General features: G+C 50.1%; 1 protein-coding gene and 1 non-coding gene across 2 annotated transcripts in view; one reads left to right on the top strand and one right to left on the bottom strand.

Moving 5' to 3' along the window:
* The window catches only part of DNAH6 (dynein axonemal heavy chain 6), a 247,355-nt gene that overhangs the window by 161,989 nt on the left and 58,957 nt on the right, over nt 1–26,409 (bottom strand). Inside the window, exons 11-19 of the mRNA XM_048504422.1 lie at nt 19,568–19,693; nt 19,248–19,403; nt 15,669–15,830; nt 13,436–13,573; nt 12,116–12,283; nt 8,711–8,859; nt 6,965–7,072; nt 4,832–5,387; nt 2,501–2,623 (exon numbers count right to left, since the gene is read on the bottom strand). Coding sequence (XP_048360379.1) covers nt 2,501–2,623; nt 4,832–5,387; nt 6,965–7,072; nt 8,711–8,859; nt 12,116–12,283; nt 13,436–13,573; nt 15,669–15,830; nt 19,248–19,403; nt 19,568–19,693 — 1,686 coding nt within the window. The remainder of the gene's footprint in view (nt 1–2,500; nt 2,624–4,831; nt 5,388–6,964; nt 7,073–8,710; nt 8,860–12,115; nt 12,284–13,435; nt 13,574–15,668; nt 15,831–19,247; nt 19,404–19,567; nt 19,694–26,409) is intronic.
* Nucleotides 15,986–16,057, top strand: TRNAA-UGC. Its single transcript has one exon. It is a non-coding gene; the product is annotated as a tRNA-Ala (tRNA).

Genomic DNA, 26,409 nt, shown 5'->3' with positions numbered 1-26,409 from the left:
GCCCACTATATCAAAGTCCTCCTTCAAAACTCTGTACTCTAATGCTTCTACTATTAGCATAGAGACACCTGTATACCCTGTCTCTGTCCTTAACCTGGGATTGATGTGCTTTACCCTCAAGTCTTTTGTAGACACTATCCCTTGTCACATGCACATTGCTATGTTCCTCGCTTGTATGTGGTTGATTTAGAAAACCTCCCTCTCTGTCTGCATCCCCATAGATACTGTATTCCGAACCGAAGTCACCTCAGCTCCTGTCGGCTTTCCCCAGTGATCAGTTTAAAAGCTGTTCTGCCACCTTTTTAATGTTGAGCGCCAGCAGCCTGGTTCCTCTTTGGTTAAGATGAAGCCCATCCCGTTTGTACAGGCCTACCTTGTCCCAAAAGGTTCCCCAGTCCCTGACAAATCTGAAACCCTCTGCCTTACACCACCTTCTCATCCACGCATTGAGACCCTGTATCTCCGCTTGCCTAGCTCGCCCTGCGCGTGGAACGGGTAGCATTTCTGAGAATGCCACCTTGGAGGTCCTGGACTTCAACCTGTTTCCTAGCAGCCTAAATTTAGCTTCCAGAACCTCCCGGCTACATTTCCCAATGTCGTTGGTGCCAATGTGGACCACAACTGCCGACTCCACCCCAGCACTGTCTAAAAGCCTATCTAGACGAAGCGTGACATCCGCAACCTTCGCACCAGGCAGGCAAGTCACCATGCGGTCATCACGCCTCTCACAAACCCAACTCTCTACATTTCTAATGATCGAATCACCCACTACAAGGAGCCCCCCACCTCCCTGAGGGGTATCCTCAGTGCGAGAGGATAGCTGATCACCAGTTAAGGAAGGGATCCCATCTAAGGGAGCATCTTCCACCACCTCAGACTGGCACCCTCCATCCCAAGGCCTTCATTCTCCATGACATCTGAAGAGATGTCACCTTGGGAGTGGGACCCGGCTGTTAGGTCCCTGAAAGCCTCGTCTGTCAACCCTCTCTGCCTCTTTCAGCTTCTCCAGGTCTGCCACCTTGGCTTCAAGAGAACGCACACGTTCCTTGAGTGCCAGGAGCTCATTGCAGCGAGGGCACACCCATGACTTCTGTCCTAGTGGCAGATAGTCATACATGTGACACTCAGTGCAAAACACTGGAAAGCCCCCATCCCCCTGCTGGCTTTCTGCCTTCATATCTGATTTGTTTAGATATGTAAATATTAAGCTTTTAGTCACTGCCCCCCTGGAGCTATCTGCACGTACTATCTGTCAAATATGTCCTTATTAATTTAAAAAACAAAAAAATTAAATTAAAATTGCTGGTTCCAGAGACTGAACTAAAGCCCCACCTTTAAGGACAAAAGCCCCACCTCTCAGGACAAAGAGGAACAAGAGATGAACTCTGTTAACCCCTGTTAAGCCCCACCTTCCAGATTCAGCAGCCTTACAAGGAGAAAAAGAGATAACCCCTGTTAAAATACACTGTTTTAAAAGCTGTGGCTTTGAGAAAAGCCCTCCAAAATGAACACCAGCAGGTCACTCTGCTCTTCCTGGCCAAGTCTCTTCTGCTGCTACTCCTCTCTGCTGGTTCCAGAGACTGAGACAGCGCTACGGGTAATGTCCAAAGTGTCAACACAATGAGGAATTATGCCTTAAATATCTATTTTGACTACATGTTTTTGAGCATAAAAGGTGGTCAGCTGTTGACAGCACTGTTAAGGTGGTCTACCTTGGGCTATGAGCCTCTGCTCACACATAGTGGTACAAGACATGGGTCTCTGAATCCCCACCGTTTTTGGCAGCCTTTTAGATAACCCCAGTTGCATATATCTTTAATAATGGGCGTTTCCCCATTTACCTCATAGCCCCCTATGCTGCGCGCTATTCTCAGCGCTCGTCATTTCTGGCGCGCGCCCGGGCTTCCCCACGACCCCGCGGTCATCAAAAGGCGCCGTTTGGAAGAGCACCAGGAATGACACCCGCTGAGGGGGCGCGACAGCGGCAGCATTGGGCAGCTGCGTTGTCGCCGCCCCTGTAGTGGGGAGTGCTGGGGGACCCCGCGCTACTTGCCTACAATAGCGCGGGGCAGAAGGTAAGTGGGAAAACGCCCAATGTCATACTACATTCTGACGCTTATTCCCAGTGGTTACTATTTAAACCAGTGGTTCTCAACCTTCCTAATGCCGCAACCCTTTAATACAGTTCCTCATGTTGTGGTGACCCCCAACCATAAAATTATTTGTGTCTCGGTTCCTAAGACCATCGGAAATATGTGTTTTCCGATGGTCTTAGGACCCACGGGTTGAGAACGGCTGATTTAAACATTTATCATTTGTTACTAAATTAATTAACTACAACTGCAATCCTACGCAAACTGACTTGGGAGAAAATGCCACTGAAATTAGTACTGCATAGGATGGGGATGTGCACAGCAGAGCTATCATTTGATATCTATATTTTAAATTGTTTTATGAAGCACTTTGCTTTTTTGCCCCCAAGTGTCTCTGTAAAGCCTACTTTGTCTTCAAGGCCTGCCATCCATGTCTTTACATAGGGAATCCATTTCAATTCTTCGGGGTCAATAAATACCATTCCGCAACGGCTTACGGTGGCAGGTGAAGCAACTCTTAAGTCTTCCACCTAAAAGGCATGAATAATGCAAACAGGATACTGATGTAACTTTTGTTCGGAACACGAATGCTTGCAAAAGACACACAACTGAAAAGCAACTCTGGACTGTGTTTGAGGCAGATAATGGATACAATTTTTCAGCGGTTTCAAATAGACAGCGTTTCACTCATAAAATGGTCTTTTCCACTTCAAATACATATACAAAACAGAATTGCAAGCAAAACAACAGAGCGCATTGCAGTGAACCAAGAACTCAGGGCAAACAAGGTATAAAGAAAGCATTTTCCCATCTCCAACTTTTAATAAGATATTCAAGGATGAATTACTTGCCTTTTACCCCTAGAACTTCTTTACCTATATAGCTGGGCTTCTTCTCTTTCATTAACCTAGCGACTATTACACTGATTCACAGTTCTGTGGAAATTCTTTTTCTATACCTATTAAACCATGCTGAGTTGCCTTTAGCAAATAGATGGATATTCTAGTCTAGAGGCACGATAAAGCACAAAATCTTATTACCCTGAGTATGCATCTATGGGTGAGTGTGATGGGAGGAATTATACATAGTGCCATGAAGGCAACATAGGGGGATAAAGTTATTCTAGGAACCTCATCCCAAACCTATTAAAAAACTTTCCCAGGATTGACCCAGCTAGCTGACATACTTACAAAGGGACCTGGTTGATTACACACATCAATCACCAAGATAACCAAAGCTGATCTTTGCACAAAACAATATCAGAGATGGGGAAAAGAAAGGAAGAAATGAAATTAGGAGTCAAACGTGTCCAGGGTGGTGGTCAGATTAGTATAGATGTCATCCTGGCTTTGGAAAAAAATGAGGGGGGGGGGAGTAATATATATTCACACAGAGGATGAGATCCACTGTGCTTGCTGTGACTATCACCTGATATAATGCAGGGCACAACTGTTCAAGCCGTAGATAGCCTTGAGAACAACAAAACCAAAAGTTGCTATAGTCTGCCCCAGAAAAAGACGTTAGTAGGGTTGTATATTCCTCCAATATACAACTCAACGTACAACTTGGTTGTAGAATAATCCACCTGGGTCCTAGCACCGACCTAACCCTGTTCCCAGCTCCCCACTCCCACATCTATTAGAAAGTCTGAAAGTAAAAATACATTTTGGCATTCTGTTTAATTATGCCACACTAATTATACAACACTGGCATCTTGTTCAATAACGTACAAAATAACGGCTTTGGAAAAGGCAGCACGTAAACATGAATTGTAATTCTCATATTCGTTCAGGACGATATTCTAATGCAGGAGCATACAAGTTTCTCGACCATGGCAGCTCAACTGACTGTACTAACATTTTTTTCTGAGATAGATGTAGGCCCCAATTGTCACAGCCTTTCACATGGAATTTAACAGAAGTTCATAACAAATGTGTAATACACCTAGAGAACTAAGGGCAAGAATCCTGGGGAAAGGTTTTTTGCACATACAAAATGTCACAATTTTTTTAAAAGGAATCATGAAATCATTAAAGGAATCAGAATCATGAAATGTATCCCTCCATCCCACGAGATTCTAAGGCCCTTCTGCACATGCAGAATAATGCACTTTCAATCCACGTTCACAATTGTTTGCAAGTGGGTTTTGCTATTGGACATTCTGTCCAATGTTGGGGCAAAGCCTTACTACAGCTAGCTGAGTAAACAGGCAGATTGGTAAATTAAAGCCATGTCAAGTCACAACAGCACACAGAACTTCAATGAAATAAGAACAACCTGAACAACAAAGGTAAGGCTGCAGGGGCCTACAATATGTGGAGGAAACAGTGGAAACAAAAAGCAGGCAAAAATAAAGAATTTCTATACCGAACTCACCCATACACTGCACTAAGGGAGATGTTAGGAGTAGGATTACAGCTCTGCTGTCAATGACAGTAGGTGGATATTTTGCTACCCGCGTGCCCGAAATATTCTCAAACCACTATCTCTAAGTACCCTTCCACAAATGCAGAATAATGCACTTTCAATCCACTTTTGACCATTGTTTGCAAGTGAATTTTGCAATTTCACTCAGTAAAATCCAGCTGCAAAGTGCACTGAAAGTGGATTAAAAGTGCATTATTCTGCATGTGCGGGAGGGGCCCATGATTTACAGAAGACTATTGCAATGAAATCTGTCAAAATCTAGCTGTGCGCCCTGAGAAGTACTTGAACCAAAACAATTAGAAGTGTAGTACCTCAAATACCATGTGAATAGAAGGTGTGAGCTTGATTCTTTCACTGTTAGCCAAACACAGCATCTTGTTATCATCCAGAACAGTGTTCAGGTTTTCGATCCATAAAGCATCCACAGGCCCGTCGCTGATTATCCATTTGTGATCTTCCGAGGTGTCAACTACAGCTGCTCGAACGCTCAGTGCCATGAGGCCATCCTTCCACTCCAGGGTTAAATGATTAACCTCGCCATATAGTTCACCCATTGTGATTGATTTCGGGTTCAGGACATATGTTTTAACGGGCTGGTAGAAGGGTTTATCCTCTCCCGCTGCATGCAAGGCTCCCAGAGTGTCGGCAAGGACCTGGTAAACCGTCGTCTTCCCACCTCCAGTTGGCCCGACAAGCATGACACCATGCCTTACCAACATAGTTTCAAAAAGTTGTATGACTTTATGAACCATGGTAGATTCAGGCTGTAATCCTTTGGAAAGCATGACGTCTATTATTGTCGACTGCAGCACTCCGTAATCGTGCTCTGGGATTATGACTCCGGGGAAAAGGTCAGATATAATCCCACTAACACAGAGAGAAAGAAATAAAAGTTTGTTTTATTTATTTAAAGTATTTCCACCCTACATCTCCTTATGGTCAACGTGGCTGCTTAAAACAGGAAGACATCAGCAGTCCAGTTCTAAACAGAGTTGCATCCTTCTAAGTCCACTAAAGTCACTGGGCCTGCAAAGGTGTAACTCTGTTTAGGATTGCACTATAAACACATTGATGCCTAGACAGTACAGTAGCAGTAACCTCTACCTCAGTCCCAGAGGTGTAGCAAGAGGGAGAAGTGCCCAGTGCATCAGTGCATTTTCCGCCCCCATCCCGCTCTGTCCCCGGCATGCCCCCACAGGGGCGCACACCCGGTGCATCATGCCCCCCCCACCCCTTGGAGTTACACCTCTGCTCAGTCCTATCAGCTTCCAAAAATCAACTTATGAAGAAAGTTATTATAGCCCCTCTGAAGGGTCAGTAGCTTTGCACAGAGCGTTATTTCAATGCTCAAACTGAAAACCTTGTACATCATACAGTTAAACATAATAATACAGATCTGTTTTCTCCCAGTCTGGCTCACTGTTATATTATTCAACAGAAATTATACACAGAGTTGCCTAATGTGCTAGGCTGGATCAATAATGCATTACTGATCAATAATGTATTAAGATAAAACTTCTCTTTAACTGAAACGCAACGAACCAAATGAACATTAACATTCCATTTATACTTACAATTTGGCAGGACATTTTCCTTTTATCTGTGATGTGACAAAGGCATATACATTTAAGTAGACTGTTTCAAATGGTTCTGGTTTTAATGACCATTAGCATAGACATTTTACCTTCATTGTCAGTCTCCTTGAAATAACGTGAACCTTCCTATTTATTTATTTATTTATTTATTTATTTATTTGTTTCACTTTTATACCGCCCTCCCCCAGGGGGCTCAGGGCGGTTCACATCATAGTACAGCAAGTGAATAACAAGATAAAATACTAAAACTTCATAGTAGTTAAAAGCAACGCTCCTAATTTAAAACAGTTAAAACAATTAAACAGATGGCGTACAGCTATTAGCTCCCCCGCTTCCCTAAGAGGGGGGGAACAGCGGGTCTTAGTTGTTATTAATGGGCAGGTTATATATACACACACACACACACACACACACACACACACACACACACACACACACACACACACACACACATATACACACACACACATCACGGGTACATTTTGTTTTATTTATTATGTATTGTAGTTTTTATGCACTGTTTTGTTGTACACCGCCCAGAGCCCTTTGGGGGTGGGTGGTTTATTAAATTTAATAAATATTAATAATAATATATGTACACATATACATACACGCACACACATATATTTGTGAAGTAATTATTACTATTTATTCGATTTCTACATGGTCCCTTCTCTCGTGGCCTCATGGCAGCTTACAACAGCTCATTTCAGGTTAGGAAGCTACAAAACTAATTTCTGTCTTGCAAGGAGGAAAAACGATCATTTTGACCGTTCGAATACATAAATGTTTGTGGCAAAATAAAAAAAGGATGTAAGGAAAGAACAAAAATGTGCATTTAAAAAGTACCTGAACAAAAGAGCATCATCGGCAAGAAATTTTGGTAGGTTAGAGTCCCTTAATGCTCTTATTAATACAACATCCTCGCTCAGATCTGGATGTTCCCTCTTTAATGATCTAAATGTATAGAAAAAATACTTTAAACAACTATTGTTTATTACTATTATTTACATTTATTATCAACATTATATTCATTATTATTTATTGGCATAAATATATATAGCAGGTTTTGGGAAGAGGCTATAGGATATTTATAGAATTTAAGAATTGCATGAAATAAGCAAAATTCCTTTGATATTGCAAATTCTAGTAAGACAATACTCTGCTACAGCCAAAGAAACAAAAAGAGCCTTGTAGCACCTTAAAGGTCAATGAATTGACAGTAGCACAAGATTTCGTGAACCACTCATAAGATGCATACAGTGGTGGGATCCAAAAATTTTAGTAACAGGTTCCCATGGTGGTGGGATTTAAACTGTGGGGTAGCGCCAATGGGGCTGGGGCGGGGCACGATGGGGGTGTGGCTGGGCATTCCGGGGGTGGGGCATTCCTGGGCGGGGCTGGGACAAGGACACAGCTGCTGCGCCGGTCCTTGGGAGGGAAACAAATGCACGCAGGCGCAGGCTGCCACGCACGTCGGTGCACCTCCTGCTAGACTGCTTCAAGTTCTGCGCACTACTGCTGAGAGGAGGGGCGTAACTAAGGCAAAAATCACCTGGCAAAATCACCAATTAGTAACCCCCTCTCGGCACACACAAATAATTAGTAACCTAATCTTGGGAACCTATGAGAACCTGCTGGATCCCACCTCTGGATGCATATGCTCACAAATTCCCTCTGTCTTTAAGGGTTAAAGATGATGATTTAGTTATTTACAAATTTATACCCTGCCCTTCTGACTTCATCAGCCCCCCCCCACAGATAACAGATTGAAAACATGCATGATAAAATCATTGCCTAAAAACCATTAAAAAACAAAAACACATCATTCAAATAATTTAAACCAATGTATTGTCGAAGGCTTTCACGGCCGGATTCAACTGGCTGTGGTGGGTTTATCTGGGCTGTGTGGCCGTGGTCTGGTAGTTCTTGTTCCTAACATTTCACCTGCATCTGTGGCTGGCATTTTCAGAGGTGTATCACAGAGGGACGTCTGTTACACACTGTGTCAGTGAGAAGGGAATGTTTAGTGGGGTATATATTGTCCATGTCCCAGGGTGGGGAACCAATCAGTAAGTGTTTGATGGAAAAGGTGTGGTTGAGTGCATCGTATTGCGGATGGGATTATCAGTCCATTTACATTTGTAGTCACATTTGCATTCCCTGCAGCAGCAGCAATACTGGTGAATGCAAATCCTGTGTCTGGGTGGAGTCCATTCTCCATGAACTTAGCATGCCCTTGGCCTTTGATTCTGGTGTTTTTAAGTACTGGCAGCCAAACTTTGTTAATTCTCAAAGTCTCTTCTTTCTTGTTGAAGTTTTCTTGGTGTTGGTGAATTTCTTGAATCATGCCCAGAAACAGATTGGAACCAGTGCAGATGGGCCAAGCCTGGAATGATCTGATCCCTACATCCCGCTCTAGTCAATATCCTAGCTGCAACCTTCTGCACCAAGTGAAATTTTCGAAAATGATGCTACATAATCCCTTATGACCCATTTACAAGCTCCTCACAAAAACTCTTTTCCAGAACTGGGTGCAGGATCCACTCAAAACCCGCAATAGAAGCAGGCCTCGAACCACACGTGGCAACTTACCCTGCCATGACTAAGACAGATTTGACAGCCCTCATTCCAAAATCATAGTGGTCCTGTTGAGACAGCTGCTCACTGCAAAGTTTGTACATTTGAGTCATCTTCCTTGCGAGTATTTTACTAGATTCGAATCCTTCAGAATATAAAATAACCTGAAATACACAAAAGGTGTACAAAGCAATAGAATGAATAAACAGAATAAGAACACCAACAAGCCGACACTCTAGATCTGCATGAAGTCATTCTAATATACAGTTGAGGTAATATTGCATTCCAGTCATGCGTTCTTAAACATGCAGATTCCTTCTCTTTATGACCATGCAATCCTAAGCAGATCTATTCAGCATCCTATTCAAGTTGGTTCAATGGGGCTTACACCCAGGAAACTGTTCTTACGCTTCTACTGAAAACATATTAAATTAATTTTCTAATTTTAAAAATGCTCAGATTCAATCTGTATAGCAGTAATCAATCACAATCAATCACAATCAATCACAATCAATCACAATCAATCAAACTTGAGTGCTTCTGTTTTGTCATGAAAAAGGTAGAGAGAGTCTAACCAAAGTTTATAGAGAGGCCCAGAGAACTCATAAATCAGGCAGGGGTTTCCAGCTCAGGAATAGCAGATCAACATGACACAAAGAAGAAAACAAATTACCTCCTTCTCCGCTTACATGTTGTATTCTTAGAACTTAACCTGGCACACATCTCTAGCTGAGCAGGAGATTCAGAAGCATGTCAGGGATGTGTGTAATGGTTTGGCAGAGAGCAAAACTGAAACTGAAACTAATAGGGAGTTTGGTAGGGAGATGAAGTCCTGGATGCTGTTAAATCCTTTCAGACACCGCTTCCACATTGCCCAATGCACATCCAAACAGGGACGTAAGGGTAGAAAATGGCGCCCAGGCCCCACCCCTTGCAGCCCCCCCTTACCTTTTTCTGCCAGCTGAAAACAGCTTCAGATTTCTGCTGGCTGAAAAAGGGCCAGGTTGGTGGGACAGGGCCAAGCCTGGCGAGGGGGAAGGGGTGATTTCCCATTCCCACTGGTGCGCGCCCGGTGCACGGCACCCCCCGTCCCCTTATAGCTACACCTCTGCATTCAAATCTGTACAAGGGACACTAAGTAGAAGAATAGGGTAGTCACCAATTTATCTGAAGACCTTACTCCTTTAGGAAAGATATATTTGTGGCAGCAAGACCTTACCCTGTTCTCCTGGGAGAGGGTCTCTCAAAGAACCCCAGTCCTTTATGCACAGACAACATATGTAACTTGGCATTTCTTTTCTAAGCTTACTGCATGTTAGTTCAGGCTGCCTGTGCATTTGAATCTTTCCAGATCTTGATGTAATCAATGCACAGATGTACTTAGAAAGGGATAACAAATCAACATTCCACGTGAAATGACATAAAATGTCAACTTAGGAAGAAAAAATGAAAAACAGTAACATGACTCCACCATTAATGATCTGGAGGAACACTCCATTTTGTACTCTGCTTTAGCAGACAGGCAGTATGAAGAACTAAGCACATCGAATTACTTATCTGTATTTTTAAAATATAATGCTTTAAAATGTGAACCGATTCCAAATTGTTAAGAATGTTAAGTTAGAATTGGGTTTGTTAAGAAGCAGGCATAATACCAAGAGAGACAACTAGAAAAAGTGACACAGGCTCATTCCGCACAGCACATTTACAAGTTACTATAGTGCTAGTTACTATAGTTCTAGTTACTATAGTGCTCATTTTATCACTGCTTTTAAAGGTTTTAGTTGTTTTATTTTATATGTGATTATTTGTTGTACACCGCCCAGAGCCCTTTGGGGATGGGGCGGTATAGAAGCCCAAAGAATAAATAAAATAAATAAATAAGTTGCATTCACTATAAATGAATTCATTTTCCATTTATAAAAAGGGAAAACGAGTCCATTTATAACGATTGCAACCCGTTATAAATATGCTGTGTGGAATGAGCCACAGTTTCACTGTTGTGTTTAACTTCTTCAGGATGCTGTTGTGCTTATTCTTCTTGGTAACCTACTCTCAAACTGCCTGCCCTGATCCGGATGGCTTGAACTAGCCCAATCTTATCATCTCTTGGAAGCTAAGCAAGGTCAGCTCTGGTTAGTATTTGGGCGGGAAACCACCAAGGAAGTCCAGGGTTGCTATAAAGAAGAAGGCAATGGCAAACAACCTCTGAACACCTCAAAACCAATTGTCGCTGAGAGCTTGTCAGCCCAGGCTGGAGCCCCATATCTTTGCCCTCGGCATTTTTAGAAGGGCGCTCAGTAGGTTTTTTAATCCCCCTTTTTCTTAGGCTTTTGGGGGGGGGTTCATCAGATGCTGGAGAAGAAACCTGGGGGACATCCAGTTAAGGAGCAAGATTTGAGGAGGTCAGCGCAGAATTAGCGACCGGTTGGTCTTATCGGTAACCTCCAGCCCCACAGGGCTCTTCCAAAGTGCCCCTCTTAATCTCTTGTTCCTGGGGCATTTGGGGGGTAACTGCAGGCCTTACATTTTGCAGGTATGTGGTCTTCGCCAAGACGCATGAGACAGCTCAAATGACCTTCACTCTGCCCCCACAGGCATCATATGTCTTGAAGAACGCAAGCTCCTTGCCATCCATGATAAAAAAAAAGAGGTGGCAGAGGGACCAAGAAAGAAGAAAATTCCTCACAGACATGCAGACCAGCAAAGTACATTTGCTCTCCACGGTGGCAGAAGAAGAACTGAGGGACGACTGCTTTCCCGCCTCCCTACCACGTGATCACTTGGGCTGGAAAGGTCAGCTTCACCCACAACGAGAAGGGGAGAGAGCACTCAGCACAGCAGATCATTTCAGAAAGCTTTTAAAATCTCTCCATAGCAGGATTGCGCGTGCGCGGTCCCAACGTGGGACAGCACATGAAGACCCCCGCAGATGAACTAAAATGACTGCATTAGGATTGCATCCCCTTGGAGCTACTCAGAATTCAGCCCGAGATGACCTACTGGCTCTCAGTGATCAGTCTACATCAGTGGTGGCGAACCTTTGGCACTCCAGATGTTGTGGACTACAATTCCCATCAGCCCCTGCCAACATGGTCAATTGGCCATGCTGGCAGGGGCTGATGGGAATTGTAGTCCACAACATCTGGAGTGCCAAAGGTTCGCCACCACGGGTCTACATGCCTCCTGGCTAATGCTCTGGAAACTAATTGCAAGCAACACCCAGCTTTTGAAAGGGGAGAGGAGAGTTGATTCGGTTCCCTTCCCTCCCTTCTCAAAAAGCTGAGAGGGCTCCATTTTCTTATCAGCCAGGTGGAATGAGAAGAGCTCACTCCCTGTTCTTACAAAGGACCTGTTCCCCACCTCCCTGGAATACCACCCAGGATGCCAGCTTGAGAAAACGCTCTATTAAAAAGGTACCTCAGCAATCAAAGCATAGTTTGGAACCATCATTGAAAAGGGCCTGAAGAGAGCTTTTAGATTGTCAGGTAACTCTGTCCGTCCAGCGTAGCCAGGATTCATAGTAATGAAAGCTGCACAAGTCATAATTAACTTTATTTCACGTCCTTCAAACATAAACCGAGAAAGCTGTTGGGAAGAAAGAAGCGGAAATGTTACTTTAAAATCTATATATATAAAAAGCTAACAGTGTTTTTGTTGATGATAGTATAACTCAGTAACTGCTGGGCCAATTCCTCTGAAAATTCCCAGCCACTATAGTCAGCCAGGTGAGAGTGTTTTTAGATGTTCACATACCTGAAATTTCACACCTGGCCCAGGTAAAACGCCTTTTTCCTGGCGCTCCATGGTGAAGGACATGCAGCTGCCTGTCTGTAACTGTCACCCTTAGAATGTTCGTGCTGCTTAGAATGTTCACTCAGATGGCCAGATATGAGCAGTGAAAACAGTACATAGGCAGTAACTCGAGGGGAAGTGAAACACATACACACACATACACACGAGGGAGAGGGAAGGGAGGGAGGGAGGGGTGGCATGCAAGGGAAGAGAGGGAGGGAGAGGAAAGGAACGAAGGGGGAGGCATGCAAGGGAAGAGAAGTGAGGGAGGGGACAGAGAGTGAGGGATGGCATGCAAGGGAGGGGAGGCAGGGGGCCCAGCATCTTGATATGACCCACCCATCCTAGCGGAGGGAAAAGGAAGGGAAGGAGGGGGAGGGGTGGCATGCAAGGGAAGAGAAGTGAGGGAGGGAAGAGAGTGAGGGGTTACATGCAAGGGATGGGAGGGGAGGGGCTTGAGGAGCACCCTAGATTCCCCTGAATACTGCAGTTACAGTTAAGAAAACCAGGCACGCATTACTCAGGAGAGTAAAGCTCGGATTTACAGCAACTGTGACACATACTTTGAATGGCTGCGTCGCGCCCCTCAGAGGGTTTCCTCAGAAGCGACACCCATTGCCACCAACCAAGCTTACTCCCAGGTAAAGGATCATGACCAGCCAGCCTAGATGTGTGGGAGGGGTGCCTTTCCATTCTCCCCCACCCCCAGGAATGCGGGCACACACATCAATGACATCGCACAGTATCAGGCTGCGTGTTTGCATGAGCACGTACTGCTGGCCTCTGCAATTGATTTGCTGCTACTGTTCCTTTTCCATTTCACAATAAGCCACAGCAATGCATGGCCGGGCCCCGCTAGTTTTTAAAATATTTTATAAAAAGAACCATCAAGAGATTACATCCATGAAGCAGGTCTCCCCTTACCACCGAAGGTATGGATCTTACCTTTGCAGCTTTAGCATTCCTAATAGTAATCAACTGTTGGGCAATCACAGACAGAACTTCAATATCAATTCTGTTAAATTCATCAAAGCAACACCATGCTCCAGACTGTGCCAAGCCACTGAAGAAACGCCCCATCATCTGAAACAACAACATTAGTGTATCTTATTGGATCTCAGACTTGCCTCTCCAATAAACTACAGTATGAGGCAATAAGCTCTTAAGGCGCAGAATAAAGGGGGTGAATAGCCCAATCAAGGATTATGTCCTGTCTCTCTCTGTGGAGGTCCGAGTCAAATTGCTAAATTTTTTAAATTCCAAAACAAATACAGGCCTTGTTTTGCCAAGTTGCTTTGAAAGAAGAATTAGAGACTGACAGATTAACGAAGGTGGGATTCTATTATTCAAGATAATTATTCAGTTTGCCCTAATAAAGCTAAATGGATGGACCTTGATTTCCTTGGAGAGTTTACCTTTATTTCTACAAGGGGATGGATGTACAATGGCAGATTATTGTTTAGTTAACCCTGCGGCCATTCCTTTAATCCCTGATTTTGGGGTTGGTGAGTTTCTGGGAGGTGGCCATTTACTCTCTATTTACACGATCCCTTTTATTTAGCAAAAGGCCCAATTGATCAATTGGAAATTCAAGAGAGGATCTTAAGAACCATTCACTGATCCCCATAAAAAGGCTTTCTTTTGAAAGTAGTCCTGAACTCAAAAGAATGCCAGACTACTTATATAGTGGTAATGCTTACCAGCTTCTAAAAATGATCTTTCTTTTCATTTACCTAAATTACTGGATATTTCAGTCCCCCTTTTACTTTCTATGGATGAGTCAGTTTTACTTTTCTGAACCCAGATTGGTCTTCTTTGGGCTCTGGAAAGGTTCCCCACTTATTGTTTGCATGAGGAATAATCTATAAATTTTACTAAAACTAAAATTATTAAGTTTGCTCCTCACTCTTCAACCAAAAGAGAGACATGGTATCCTCATTTAGGAATCTGGGTGTCTTATTTCATTCTACCTTGCCTTGGAGATGCCCCAGTTGGGCACTTGGAAGTCTATGGCTGCTATGAAGGAAATTATGTGCTTTTTCTTTTTGAATGGGGCACACTATATTCCAGCAGCTATTAGAGTCTCAATAGCGATTTCACAACTTTTGTATGGTGCCCCTATGTAGATTTCTGCTGTAAACAACTTTATAAACAGAGTGCAGTCCTTGTTTCTTTGAGCAATTGATGGAGGGGGAGGGGGGCTTTTAAGGGGCATTTCGTCACTGGCCCTTTATTATGAGCTAGGTCTATGCTGGAGATAAGAGTTACACACATTTTGATGCTTGGAGAATATTTTCACCACTTGCCTTGGAAATGTTCATCGCTTGCCCTGGGCCTTCTATCTATGGGTAATCTTCTTTCTTACTTGGATTCTTTGGTTTGGTTAAAGTTATGTAGAACCTTTATGCACTCTAGATTTCATTGCCCCTTTTCTGTGGTTTTGCTGTGTCATCTGCTAAGGATCCATTTTTCAGAAAGGCTCTGTCCCCACCCCCTTCAGTCAGCGGTCTCCTTGGGACATAACCTTTTGCAATGCCGTTCTGTGTCCCAACTGAGGCTAAAATGGATTGGACCATGTTTTAATAAATGGTCCATATTTCCTCAAGCAACTTCAGAGCAAAAAGTCCAGTTCCTCTTAGAGGACTTTGACCCTCAGTGTACTGATTTTGTTGCTCGGTTTTTAAAGGCTGCAGAGAAGTGTTGAAGGGAGGTGTTTGAACAGATGGGTCTTGTTTAAGTTTCATGGTTTTATTGTTCAAGATCTAGATCTAAGAACAGAGGATTTGAAAGAGAGACTCATATAAAATGCTACAGAATAAGAACCACTCATACACAGTTAGAAGAAGAAGAGTTTGGATTTATATCCCCCCTTTCTCTCCTGCAGGAGACTCAAAGGGGCTTACTATCTCCTTGCCCTTCTCCCCTCACAACAAACACCCTGTGAGGTGGGTGGGGCTGAGAGAGCTCCATAGAGCTGTGACTAGCCCAAGGTCACCCAGCTGGCGTGTGTGGGAGTGCACAGGCTAATCTGAATCCCCCAGATAAGCCCCCACAGCTCAAGCGGCAGAGCGGGGAATCAAACCCGGTTCCTCCAGATTAGAATGCACTTGCTCTTAACCACTACGCCACTGCTGCTCCTATATAGTTAGCAATATCATAACGTATTTTGGCAGCGTACCTTATAATCCAGGCCATCTGAACAGTTGAACACAACGCACTGGATGGCCAGTGCTTTTGCCAGGTCTTTCGTGGTCTCTGTTTTGCCAGTGCCAGCAGGGCCAGCTGGGGCTCCCCCCAGGTCCAGCTGCAATGCTCCCATTAGGCAGAGGTAGCAACGATCCTGATGAGAATCAAGGAAAAAAACATGTCCCTGGGCACTAGATGCCAGTAAAGAATAGGACAGAACAACAACAGCACAACAAGCAAGAGTGATTGTAATGCAAAAGCATTTGGGCCCTAGACACCAATAACATGTAGAATTTGTATTGGGGGTGGGGGGATATGGCTCAGTGGCGGAGCATCTGCTTTGCAGGCAGAAGGTCCCAGGTTCGATCCCTGGCATCTCCAGTTGAAAAAAGCAGGTAGAGGGTGACGTGAAAGACCTCTGCCGCTGGAGGCCCAGTGACTGTCTGAGCGAATGACACTGACCCCGGATGGACTGATGTGATTTAGGTCCTTGTCAACAAGGCTCAATTATTAACCTAAACAAAAGGTATATGCCACGTCACTAGCAGAAACCAATTCCATGTACGAGGGGACAAACGACCCTAAGGCACCTGAGGTAAGTCATATACAGGCATGCCTTTAGGCTACTGTGAAACCGTAAAGGTAACGAAGATGTAGGTAACGTCTAAATAAGCACTAACACATTGAACACGTCACCCACTAGGCAGCCAATTTAGGTTTGGTATTTCTTATATATTAAGGGACAATGCTCATCACATACAATTGTAATCATACATCTATCTCATACCAACAGAATTTCATCATTCAATAATCTAAACATAAACAGTCCCTTCAAAGGTGTTTCCACATTCATTCAAATTCCAGGTTCTTGCAGTTGATCACAAAAGTTCATTTTTTGATTAGTTTGAAAGAACTCATTCTAGATAATAGCTGCTTTAAATTTTTGGATGATTTCTTCTTACAAACTAGAGGATTAAGTATGGGGAGTAGAAAAAGAGAAAAATAATTCACGTGATGATACAACAGTGGATGATGAAATTCTGTTGATAAGAGATAGATATATGATTGCAATTGTATGTAATGAGCATTGTTCCTTAATATATAAGAAATACCAAACCTAAATTGGCTGCCTAGTGGGTGCCGTGTTTAATGTGTTAGTGCTTACTGTGAAACCGTGACACGAATGTGCCTACATAGCAACACCAAGTGGATTAGGAAGAGTATCTGAAAATGGGTTGCACTTATTTGTAACTGTTGTTCATCAAGCAGGCTTCTGTGCAGGCATCCATGGGAACTGGGCATGGGGGGCCAGTTGAAAGTTCTAACACTTTCCAGAGCTTTCTATAATGCAGGGAGCACCCCCCCCACCCCCACCCTCAGCCATTATGCCAGCCATTTCCTGCCAAAACCTGCCTGTGACCTAAAAGAGAGAGGGCTCCTTCATTCTGTTCTCCTTTGGCCACCTTGAAGGAAGAATGGTCCCTTGAAACTTTCATCTCTGCAGCTGCTTTGTGGGTGCAAAGCCCCTGATATGGAATTGCACAGCTATTGCAAAGATGAACCAAATAGGCCGTTGTGGGTTTGACAGCCTGTATGGCCATGTCCTGGTAGTTTTGATGAGGTTTGTTTCTCACCATGCCACATCTTACCATGGCATGCCTCTGAAGATGCCAGCTATAGATGCAAGCAAAACGTTAGAGGAGCAAAAACTACCAGACCATGGTCACACAGCCTGGAAAACCCACAACAGTGAGTCGATTCTGGCTGTGAAAGCCTTTGACAATACAATGAACCAAATATTTTACACATTTGCATGGGGGAGATCTGTTAAAAAAGGGCAAATGTTCATTAGTGCTTGTCAGGGGCTTTTTAAATATGGTACACATACATAAATTGCTGTAGCTATGTCATACTACATTCACGCAGAAGAATGCAAAGATTTCAAGTACACCATAAAGTAATGGAAATCTTCTTAAGCCAAACCCTGCATTTACATATGGTTGGTTTGGATGATGCAAACCATGTGAACCGCACGGGAAACCAACATCAGCACTGTGGAGAGCCCACGCTTTTAAAAGTAAAACACAAAGCAACAACTTTTTCTACAAGAGTTCCAAAAGTGAGGTGATCTCGGGCAGCTTCAGAAATTCCAGATAACGTGACAGATTTAAATAAAAAGAGCAGGTGAGATTTTCAAGCCAAGCCTGGTCATGATTGCTTTTCACCCCACCCCTACCCCAGGTCACCTCCCAGCATCTTTATGTGGATCTAATTCTTAGCCTGGCCTTATAAAAGGGTAACAGATATGTGATGCATAAACATCGGATGTCTTCATTGTGGCAAGTGGATTTTGGAAAGAATTTTGGGTACAACATTCTAGCAAACAAGGAACAAATACTGTGAAAACCTGGGTATACCCAGGGAATATTCTAGCACGACTTTCTGTCATGTTTTATTTAGACAAGAATTAAATAAATCAGGATAATCGTATGCTAAAAAGAAGGAGTAAATTGAAATTTTGCTGAATGCCTCCACCAACCCCAGGTCTGTAAGAGTGGCAACTTCTGGAAATGTGATGAAATTAAATGGAAGAGGGCTGTAGAGATAATTAGCCTTGCACATATATAATTCGTGGGCTTTATAAGAACAGTCAGTTCCTTCATATGTGCAATTGGAGAAATCAGGTACCCAACCACAGGGTTACACAGAATTCATCCTCTAGTTAAAAGTATTTGCTCCATTACTACAGTGGTATTTTAACTGTATCTTCGTGTCCTGCCAAAGTGCCTACAATGGTAAACTGGAAAAAAAACCCAAATACTAGACATGGAATAACAAGTTATTGGGAATTCCAAGATGGCAAAATAAAATAAAAAAGCGAGAACTGAGAGGCCAGAGCCTCCCTTAGAGAATGCCACCTAAGCACATGTATGCAATTTCTGCAGAACACAAATTAAACAGCTCAGGATTCACGGATACTAAGCAGAATCACAGAACCACGAGTGGGAGTGATGAGGAAGTGAATTCGAAAAAGGATTTTAAGTGCTAAGGGTTGTGGGAATGATTTTGCACGAGATAGCCAGGGCTACCTCAGCTACCTCAGAACTGCCTTTGCTTTATTCAGATGAGGGATGCAGCAGATGATAACGCTTTTGAGAAAGCCGAGGGTGGTCTGAAAGAACCACTCTCATATGTCACAGATACACCGTTCTCTCATTTGGTCCCATTTCATCTCTGGGTTTGGAAGTTTCAAAAAGCTGAAAAGTAGCCTTGAGCAGAGATAACAGCGAGACAACAAAAACGATGGCCCTAGCAGATCACCTTAAAGTCTCTTGAAAGCTACTTTTGATCTATTGCTAGGCAAAAGTAATTCTGAGCGCAGAGATGCTAAAATACTTCACATTGCCTATTCATAAGCTTTTTAGAACACATGTTTTTTCATGAAAACACAGCCATTTCTAAAAGTAAAACTCTGCAGAAGCAATGAACTCTGCTCATTACCAATTTATATGGCAAGCACCCGCTTTTTATATTTTAAAGTACACGCAAGGAGACAAAATCAAAGTCTTACGGTAAGCGGCGTGATCACTAATCTTGGGCATGCCCCCAAATATTCATAGCCATAAGTGTATTGGGACAAAGCCATCCTAGCCACGCAGTTGTCTAGATCAAGGTCCCAATAGTAACGCAGTTGTCTTTGCCAATCAAAGCTGTCGGCAGAATCCACCTTTTCAAATAACAGAAAACGTTATTACAGCTTCATTTTAAGTTAATTTTCAAAATAAATTACACAAATGGAGAAGAGAGGTTTTTTTAACTACTTTGATTTTGAGTAGTTTTTTTTAAAAAAACAGTAAAGCTACAAATGTTACGTTAATCATTTTAACACACCTTTTGTTGCACAAGTTCAGTAACAATATCTCTCGCGTGCACATCAATCGTTATGAGCGCTGTTATGATATTTCTGTGGAGTTTTGGAAGGATGCCACGGACTAATGAAGCCAATGCATTTAACCTCTATAAAAGGAGAATAAAGAAAAGCTGTGAAGAAATGCATTGCTGACGTTCTGAACTGAGCAAAACCTTCTACTTTTAGCTTCAGAAAGTTTTCTCTGTCTTGGCAGAAATCAGGCGGGGAAGTCAATTTAATTGCTTTCCATTCTCACTTCAGCCACCAGTTAGAAATACTAATAGGACTACCAAGAGACAATGGGATGGTCAAGTTCCCCACTCTCAGCTAGAAAGGTGGCATCTAGCAGATAAGACAGATCTCCCAGTCACCTGAAAGCTCTTCTTAGGGCCACCGGCATTCCCGTGGAAGTCCCGGTGGAAGTCGACCTACGTCAGCTCTACCTCTGGAAATGCCCCAGCCACCCAGCCACACACACACATCCCATGCCAGAGTCTAACTGGGATGCCAGTGCTCCTCCACGGCAGCTGCCATCTTCGGGTTTCGCCACCATGGAGCTGAGGGGCACCTGGCCACTGGCCCCTTTGCCCTCGACACCAGTGGGCAGCCCCATACTGCCTCCATCAGCCTGTTTGCCCTCCTCCTCGGACACAAGATTGGGTCATTAAAGGGGTAAAAAGAATTCAGAAAAAGCTTTTTTGACCAGTCAATGGAAGGAGAGACATGTTAAAACTCCTTGAGGTGAGAAGGCTCTTCTTCACACTTATTCCACTGAAGCAGGCAGAAGTCTGACCTGAGGTGTGTAGGAGGCAGCCATTGCCATGTGCTGGTCTTTACACCTGAACAGAGGCTTCAAGGTAATGCAAACCCTTTAGAACAACTGTGACCTTTTAAGCTAAGGAGCCAGCTTTATACCAAGAACCACTAGTTCATGTATCGAAGGAGGGACAGAGGAATTGCATTCCGCCCTTTCCACTTGGATCCCTTGCTCAATTCTGAGGCTGTGCTGACAGTATGTGTGTAGACACTTCCTTTTTTATAACTTAACACTGTTGGTGGTTCCTCTGCACCACCTTAGGCCTTCATTGTTCCAGGCAGAGTGTTTAAAAAAGGAGCTCCAGGAAGAGGGGGGCAGTCAGTTGGCAAGCGGCTTGTCCCCCAGTGGTGCACAAGGCAGTAACCAGATGATGGACAGCAGGAGACGCAGAAGAAAGGTCGATGGGAGTCCTGGCCCTCTTAGTGAAAAATGCCTACAAAGGCCAGGTGGTGGCAGTGGTTGAACAGAGAGAGGGAAAAGCCCCTCATGGGGCCTTTCCCCACTCACCATATGCTGCGGGGGTAACCTCGTGAAAAGACCCGGGGATCCTCCGCGCTCCCCACTGCACCAGCGGCCACAGTGCAGCCGCCCCGAATCTGCTGCTCTCCCACCTCTCCCATGGTAGCTGCCAGCCATTAGATCCTCTTTAAAACAGCAACTTTTCTCAAAACGCCACGCTTGCTGCGGGGTGGTGAGGAACTTCGGCATGTTTGCGCGAAGTTGATTCTGTGACGTGCAGCCTTCCGACCAATCAGGCAACAGGCTTCTCCATTTTTTAAGGAAGTTGAGACGTGTGCACAGGGCAACGTTCCAACATTGCTTTTACTGCTCGAAGCTCCACAGCTTTGCACCAGCCATTACCACGGCAGAAGTGCGGCTGAGTCTGCGCCGGGCTTGGCACTTTAAAGTGAAAACTGGGTTCGCGGGGAACATAGGCGGTGGAAAATGAAACGTTTTGATGACGTGTACACAAGTACACGTGTCGATGATGTGTACACGTGTACACGTGCCAGCCAATCAAAATAGAGACCCGCCCTCCGCTGGCCACGATTGCCGAGTGCCGATGACATGTACACGTGCCAGCCAATCAAAATATAGACCCGCCCTCGGCTGGCCGCGATTACTGCAGTGGGACACGTGCTCTTGGGGAACGCTGAAATTCTGACCCCACTTTATTTCGTGAATAGCAAAATGAAGTGGGGAACAATTTCTCCGTGCTCAAAAGCTGCGGAGTGCAACAAAAGCAGGGTAGACGCCCTTTGGCAACCAAAAAGAGGTAAGTAGGGAAAGGCCCCAGATGTCAGGAAAACCAGTTGGGTGGCCCATATCAGGTGGAGACCTTGAGCAGCCACTAGGCTAGGGTCTAGAACCGTGGTGGCGAACCTTTGGCACTCCAGATGTTATGGACTACAATTCCCATCAGCCTTTGCCAGCATGGTCAATTGGCCATGCTGGCAGGGGCTGATGGGAATTGTAGTCCATAACATCTGGAGTGCCAAAGGTTCGCCACCACTGGTCTAGAAGATGCCTTGGGGGCCAGAGTGGGCTACTCAACCACAAGAGCAAATACACATTCAGGCACCACCTGTGTCTGTTCCACAATGGATCCATTGGGCACCTTACAATAACATTGAAAGCTCCTGGATTAAGATTGAAAATTTTAAACTCCAGCCCAATCCATCTCAAACAAAATACCTACTTTTCAATTAGCTATACGGCCAACCAACAGCATCTCCATAAAGGAAAACCAGTTGGGTGGCCCATATCAGGTGGAGACCTTGAGCAGCCATTAAGGCTCAGTATCTAGAACATTCTGCAGGAACCTTTGGCACTCCAGTGTTATATCTAGATTGAAATTCCCATCGTAGCCTTTTGCCAGCATGGTCCACTGGCCATGCTGGCAGGGGCTGATGGGACTGTAGTCCATAACATCTGGAGTGCCAAAGGTTCGCCACCACTGGTCTAGAAGATGCCTTGGGGGCCAGAGTGGGCTACTCAACCACAAGAGCAAATACACATTCAGGCACCACCTGTGTCTGTTCCACAATGGATCCATTGGGCACCTTACAATAACATTGAAAGCTCCTGGATTAAGATTGAAAATTTTAAACTCCAGCCCAATCCATCTCAAACAAAATACCTACTTTTCAATTAGCTATACGGCCAACCAACAGCATCTCCATAAAGAGCTGGGTGTAGTGGATTTGCTTCACCAGTGAAAGAACATTCTTCCAGCAAAAGGCGCCATCCCTTGATGCAAGAAAACCTGCTTTTTGTATCAGGGGGAGGATCCTTGCACCACTAGCGGAACAGATCCACCAGATCCCACTTGTTTTCTGGATTAATATTTAATTTATTTGCATTCATCAAGTCCAGATTTTTACTGCTTCCATGAGAGAGAACACTGAGGTTTATAGAAGAAATGTTCCCCCCCACCCCCCATCATGTGTAGAAAACCTAAGAAAATAAGGTTAAAAGGACTTTTTAAAAGTCCTTTTAGCTTAGGGAATAGGAAGCTTCATGGAGTTTGCTTAGATAAGCGGTTCTCAACCTGTGGGTCGCGACCCCTTTGGGGGTCAAACGACCCTTTCACAGGGGTCGCCTAAGACTCTCTGCATCAGTGTTCTCCATCTGTAAAATGGATAAATGTTAGGGTTGGGGGTCACCACAACATGAGGAACTGTATTAAAGGGTCGCGTTATTAGGAAGGTTGAGAACCACTGGTTTAGACAGTTTCCTGGATTGCACGTCCAAGGCTCCAGAGCAGTGGTTCTTAACCTGGGGGTCGGGACCCCTTTGGGGTTGAACGACCCTTTCAGAGGGGTCGCCTAAGACTCTCTGCATCAGCGTTCTCCATCTGTAAAATCCCCCCCCCCCCCCCACCCCCCCCCCCACCCCCCCCCCCCCCCCCCCCCCCCCCCCCCCCCCCCCCCCCCCCCCCCCCCCCCCCCCCCCCCCCCCCCCTCCCCCCCCCCCCCCCCCCCCCCCCCCCCCACCCCCCCCCCGCCCCCCCCTCCCCCCCCCCCCCCCCCCCCCCCCCCCCCCTCCCCCCCCCACCCCCCCCCCCCCCCCCCCCCCCCCCCCCCCACCCCCCCCCCCCCCAACCCCCCCCCCCCCCCACCCCCCCCCCCCCCCACCCCCCCCCCCCCCCACCCCCCCCCCCCCCCACCCCCCCCCCCCCCCACCCCCCCCCCCCCCCACCCCCCCCCCCCCCCACCCCCCCCCCCCCCCACCCCCCCCCCCCCCCACCCCCCCCCCCCCCCACCCCCCCCCCCCCCCACCCCCCCCCCCCCCCACCCCCCCCCCCCCCCACCCCCCCCCCCCCCCACCCCCCCCCCCCCCCACCCCCCCCCCCCCCCACCCCCCCCCCCCCCCACCCCCCCCCCCCCCCACCCCCCCCCCCCCCCACCCCCCCCCCCCCCCACCCCCCCCCCCCCCCACCCCCCCCCCCCCCCACCCCCCCCCCCCCCCACCCCCCCCCCCCCCCACCCCCCCCCCCCCCCACCCCCCCCCCCCCCCACCCCCCCCCCCCCCCACCCCCCCCCCCCCCCACCCCCCCCCCCCCCCACCCCCCCCCCCCCCCACCCCCCCCCCCCCCCACCCCCCCCCCCCCCCACCCCCCCCCCCCCCCACCCCCCCCCCCCCCCACCCCCCCCCCCCCCCACCCCCCCCCCCCCCCACCCCCCCCCCCCCCCACCCCCCCCCCCCCCCACCCCCCCCCCCCCCCACCCCCCCCCCCCCCCACCCCCCCCCCCCCCCACCCCCCCCCCCCCCCACCCCCCCCCCCCCCCACCCCCCCCCCCCCCCACCCCCCCCCCCCCCCACCCCCCCCCCCCCCCACCCCCCCCCCCCCCCACCCCCCCCCCCCCCCACCCCCCCCCCCCCCCACCCCCCCCCCCCCCCACCCCCCCCCCCCCCCACCCCCCCCCCCCCCCACCCCCCCCCCCCCCCACCCCCCCCCCCCCCCACCCCCCCCCCCCCCCACCCCCCCCCCCCCCCACCCCCCCCCCCCCCCACCCCCCCCCCCCCCCACCCCCCCCCCCCCCCACCCCCCCCCCCCCCCACCCCCCCCCCCCCCCACCCCCCCCCCCCCCCACCCCCCCCCCCCCCCACCCCCCCCCCCCCCCACCCCCCCCCCCCCCCACCCCCCCCCCCCCCCACCCCCCCCCCCCCCCACCCCCCCCCCCCCCCACCCCCCCCCCCCCCCACCCCCCCCCCCCCCCACCCCCCCCCCCCCCCACCCCCCCCCCCCCCCACCCCCCCCCCCCCCCACCCCCCCCCCCCCCCACCCCCCCCCCCCCCCACCCCCCCCCCCCCCCACCCCCCCCCCCCCCCACCCCCCCCCCCCCCCACCCCCCCCCCCCCCCACCCCCCCCCCCCCCCACCCCCCCCCCCCCCCACCCCCCCCCCCCCCCACCCCCCCCCCCCCCCACCCCCCCCCCCCCCCACCCCCCCCCCCCCCCACCCCCCCCCCCCCCCACCCCCCCCCCCCCCCACCCCCCCCCCCCCCCACCCCCCCCCCCCCCCACCCCCCCCCCCCCCCACCCCCCCCCCCCCCCACCCCCCCCCCCCCCCACCCCCCCCCCCCCCCACCCCCCCCCCCCCCCACCCCCCCCCCCCCCCACCCCCCCCCCCCCCCACCCCCCCCCCCCCCCACCCCCCCCCCCCCCCACCCCCCCCCCCCCCCACCCCCCCCCCCCCCCACCCCCCCCCCCCCCCACCCCCCCCCCCCCCCACCCCCCCCCCCCCCCACCCCCCCCCCCCCCCACCCCCCCCCCCCCCCACCCCCCCCCCCCCCCACCCCCCCCCCCCCCCACCCCCCCCCCCCCCCACCCCCCCCCCCCCCCACCCCCCCCCCCCCCCACCCCCCCCCCCCCCCACCCCCCCCCCCCCCCACCCCCCCCCCCCCCCACCCCCCCCCCCCCCCACCCCCCCCCCCCCCCACCCCCCCCCCCCCCCACCCCCCCCCCCCCCCACCCCCCCCCCCCCCCACCCCCCCCCCCCCCCACCCCCCCCCCCCCCCACCCCCCCCCCCCCCCACCCCCCCCCCCCCCCACCCCCCCCCCCCCCCACCCCCCCCCCCCCCCACCCCCCCCCCCCCCCACCCCCCCCCCCCCCCACCCCCCCCCCCCCCCACCCCCCCCCCCCCCCACCCCCCCCCCCCCCCACCCCCCCCCCCCCCCACCCCCCCCCCCCCCCACCCCCCCCCCCCCCCACCCCCCCCCCCCCCCACCCCCCCCCCCCCCCACCCCCCCCCCCCCCCACCCCCCCCCCCCCCCACCCCCCCCCCCCCCCACCCCCCCCCCCCCCCACCCCCCCCCCCCCCCACCCCCCCCCCCCCCCACCCCCCCCCCCCCCCACCCCCCCCCCCCCCCACCCCCCCCCCCCCCCACCCCCCCCCCCCCCCACCCCCCCCCCCCCCCACCCCCCCCCCCCCCCACCCCCCCCCCCCCCCACCCCCCCCCCCCCCCACCCCCCCCCCCCCCCACCCCCCCCCCCCCCCACCCCCCCCCCCCCCCACCCCCCCCCCCCCCCACCCCCCCCCCCCCCCACCCCCCCCCCCCCCCACCCCCCCCCCCCCCCACCCCCCCCCCCCCCCACCCCCCCCCCCCCCCACCCCCCCCCCCCCCCACCCCCCCCCCCCCCCACCCCCCCCCCCCCCCACCCCCCCCCCCCCCCACCCCCCCCCCCCCCCACCCCCCCCCCCCCCCACCCCCCCCCCCCCCCACCCCCCCCCCCCCCCACCCCCCCCCCCCCCCACCCCCCCCCCCCCCCACCCCCCCCCCCCCCCACCCCCCCCCCCCCCCACCCCCCCCCCCCCCCACCCCCCCCCCCCCCCACCCCCCCCCCCCCCCACCCCCCCCCCCCCCCACCCCCCCCCCCCCCCACCCCCCCCCCCCCCCACCCCCCCCCCCCCCCACCCCCCCCCCCCCCCACCCCCCCCCCCCCCCACCCCCCCCCCCCCCCACCCCCCCCCCCCCCCACCCCCCCCCCCCCCCACCCCCC

The sequence above is a fragment of the Sphaerodactylus townsendi genome, linkage group LG07 (genome assembly GCF_021028975.2).
Source record: "Sphaerodactylus townsendi isolate TG3544 linkage group LG07, MPM_Stown_v2.3, whole genome shotgun sequence".
In the NCBI taxonomy this organism is placed as follows: domain Eukaryota; kingdom Metazoa; phylum Chordata; class Lepidosauria; order Squamata; family Sphaerodactylidae; genus Sphaerodactylus; species Sphaerodactylus townsendi.
The sequence above is the reverse complement of the archived record's forward strand: the minus strand, read 5'-3'. Positions and strand labels throughout refer to the sequence as shown.